Genomic DNA, 2363 nt, shown 5'->3' on the forward strand with positions numbered 1-2363 from the left:
AGGCTTTCTTCTCTTGGAAGACTTGGTTATAGCAATTGGAGGTCAACTATTGAATGCTTATTCTCTCAACAATCCAGACAGAAATGAAGACACCTGTCCTAATCGCCTCATTCTCAGAGAAACATCCTACAACATCCATAAACTTGTAACGAGCTTAGTGTGAGTGAATATCTTCTCTTGTACTTTCGGGGTACAAGAAAGCAATCACTAGCCGTTGCTTTAATAATCCAGAATTCTACCAGTCAGAAACAACAAGACGCAGACGTAAAATATATATATACTACTTTATTCTCTTTCTTGGTAACAATAACAATAAGTGGTTATCTGATGTCCTTGGTTCGGGGCGCGCAAGGCTGAAAGTTAATCGATTGTAATATTTACAATATTCAGCCGCTAAAACCAGAACGGGTTCAAGATGGCGTCGAACAGGGAAGTTGAATGTGGTCGGCAACAATTGGTTAAAGGCATTCGGCCGACTGCTGCTAGAATCAAGTCCTGACGGAGAGAGAATATACGTGACCGTTGCCTTCGATAGCCATGTCTCAAAGTCACCGCTTGCTGCTGCTAGTGGTCAAACGTTCTACGATCCCCCTGCCTTGGCCAGGGTCGTGCTTCCGGTGGTTCGCGCATGCGCGAGAGGGCCCTTCCTTTCTGTGCCTTGGTGAAGGCACCAACACTCGCACGCGCGAGATAGAAAATGGACGGTGCGCGCGCGCGCCGCTATATAGCGTCACTACAAACTCAAACAGTACATTGCTGACAACCAGTCCCTTCTGAATTATGATCAAGCTGACATATACAATTTTGTTCTCGCAGACATCTACACACACACACTGGTGGAATCATCTTCTTAGATGCACCCGGTGGAACTGGAAAAACGTTCCTCCTGAATCTTCTTCTTGCGAAGTTGTGGCATAATTGTGACCTTGCTATTGCTGTTGCCTCCTCAGGAATAGCCTCAACTCATCTTGACGGTGGATGAACATCACACGCTACCTTCAAATTGCCTTTCAATGTAGCACATCAAGGAAACCCAGCGTTCCACATAATGCATTCCTCGGATGAAGCGACAATTTTGAAGAAGTGCAAAGTCATTGTTTGGGATGACGCACCTATATCCCATAAATGTTCCCTACAAGCACTTGACATCACAATGAGAGATCTTGAATCGAACAACAACATCCTTGGATGGGCAACTCTACTTCTTGCCGGAGATTTTCGACAAACTCTGTCTATTATACCCGCTGATGAACTTAATGCCTGCCTTAAAAAATCCCTCCTTTGGTCGCATATCCTATCAAAACAACTCATCATCAACATGAGATCATTCATACAGACTGGTCAGCCTATAACCCAGTTTTCAGAAATGCTCCTTAAAATCGGCAATGGATAAATTACGTCCGACAACAATGGATACATTGACACTACCACCATTGACACTACCACCATTGACACTACCACCAGCCCTGATGACCTATGTTCTGCTGTTTACTCAAATATTACAACACAATACATAAAACCAGATTGGCTTTGTGATAGGGCTGTTCTTACACCTACAAATGTAGCTGTAAACACTCTTAACTACGACTTACTCAGTCAGCTACATTCTCAAGAACGTTGTTACAGATCAGTTGACACCATTACCAACCCCGATCAGGTTACACACTTTCCAACAGAATTTCTCAACTCCTAAGATCCTCCAGCACCCCTTCTCCATAAACTTCACTTAAAAGTTGGTTGCTCTGTTATCCTCCTACGCAATCTAAACTCACCCACATTATGTAATGGAGCTTGCCTTGTGGTCAAACAAATGATGGACCATGTCTTTGAAGCCCAAATTATCACAGAACACGATAAAAACGATACTGTTTTCATTCTGAAAATTCCACTAAAACCAACAGACTGCTCCTACCCTATGCAGAGACTTCAGTTCCCTCTCAAATTCAGTTTCGCCATGACAATTAATAAAACACAAGGTCAGTCACTGAAAGTTGTCGGACTGGACCTTCGAACATCATGCTTTTCACATGGACAGTTCTACGTCGGTTGTTCCATAGTTGACCATCCAGACAACTTATTCATCTATGCTCCTGAAGGAAAAACCAAAACTTTCGTCTACAAAGCAACCCTACAGTATTTATTCCTCTATTGCAATCTTCACATCTACGCCAAACTGTAGCCGTTAGCAATCAGACTTCCTGCAAGAATTTCATTGATATTTTGCTTCATTTCTTCATTTGCTTCATTGCTGTTAAGAGTACATTACCTTCAATGACCCTTCTTACTTCATGCACACTGTTTGCTAATAAGCATGTTCTAGCATTTATTTTTGTACATTCCATTTTTCTATTTGTGTGTTTGCT

General features: G+C 42.4%; 2 protein-coding genes across 2 annotated transcripts; both read left to right on the plus strand.

The window, feature by feature from the left end:
• Nucleotides 1–1048: 1048 nt before the first annotated feature.
• LOC115214775 lies at nucleotides 1049–1393 on the plus strand. Its single transcript, XM_029783805.1, has one exon. It carries the CDS (start codon nucleotides 1049–1051, stop codon nucleotides 1391–1393), a length of 345 nt encoding a protein of 114 aa, XP_029639665.1.
• Nucleotides 1394–1813: 420 nt separating this feature from the next.
• Nucleotides 1814–2179, plus strand: LOC115214776. Its single transcript, XM_029783807.1, has one exon. It carries the CDS (start codon nucleotides 1814–1816, stop codon nucleotides 2177–2179), a length of 366 nt encoding a protein of 121 aa, XP_029639667.1.
• The last annotated feature ends 184 nt before the right edge of the window (nucleotides 2180–2363 follow it).

Source organism: Octopus sinensis, linkage group LG8 (genome assembly GCF_006345805.1).
Source record: "Octopus sinensis linkage group LG8, ASM634580v1, whole genome shotgun sequence".
Taxonomy (NCBI): Eukaryota; Metazoa; Mollusca; class Cephalopoda; order Octopoda; family Octopodidae; genus Octopus; species Octopus sinensis.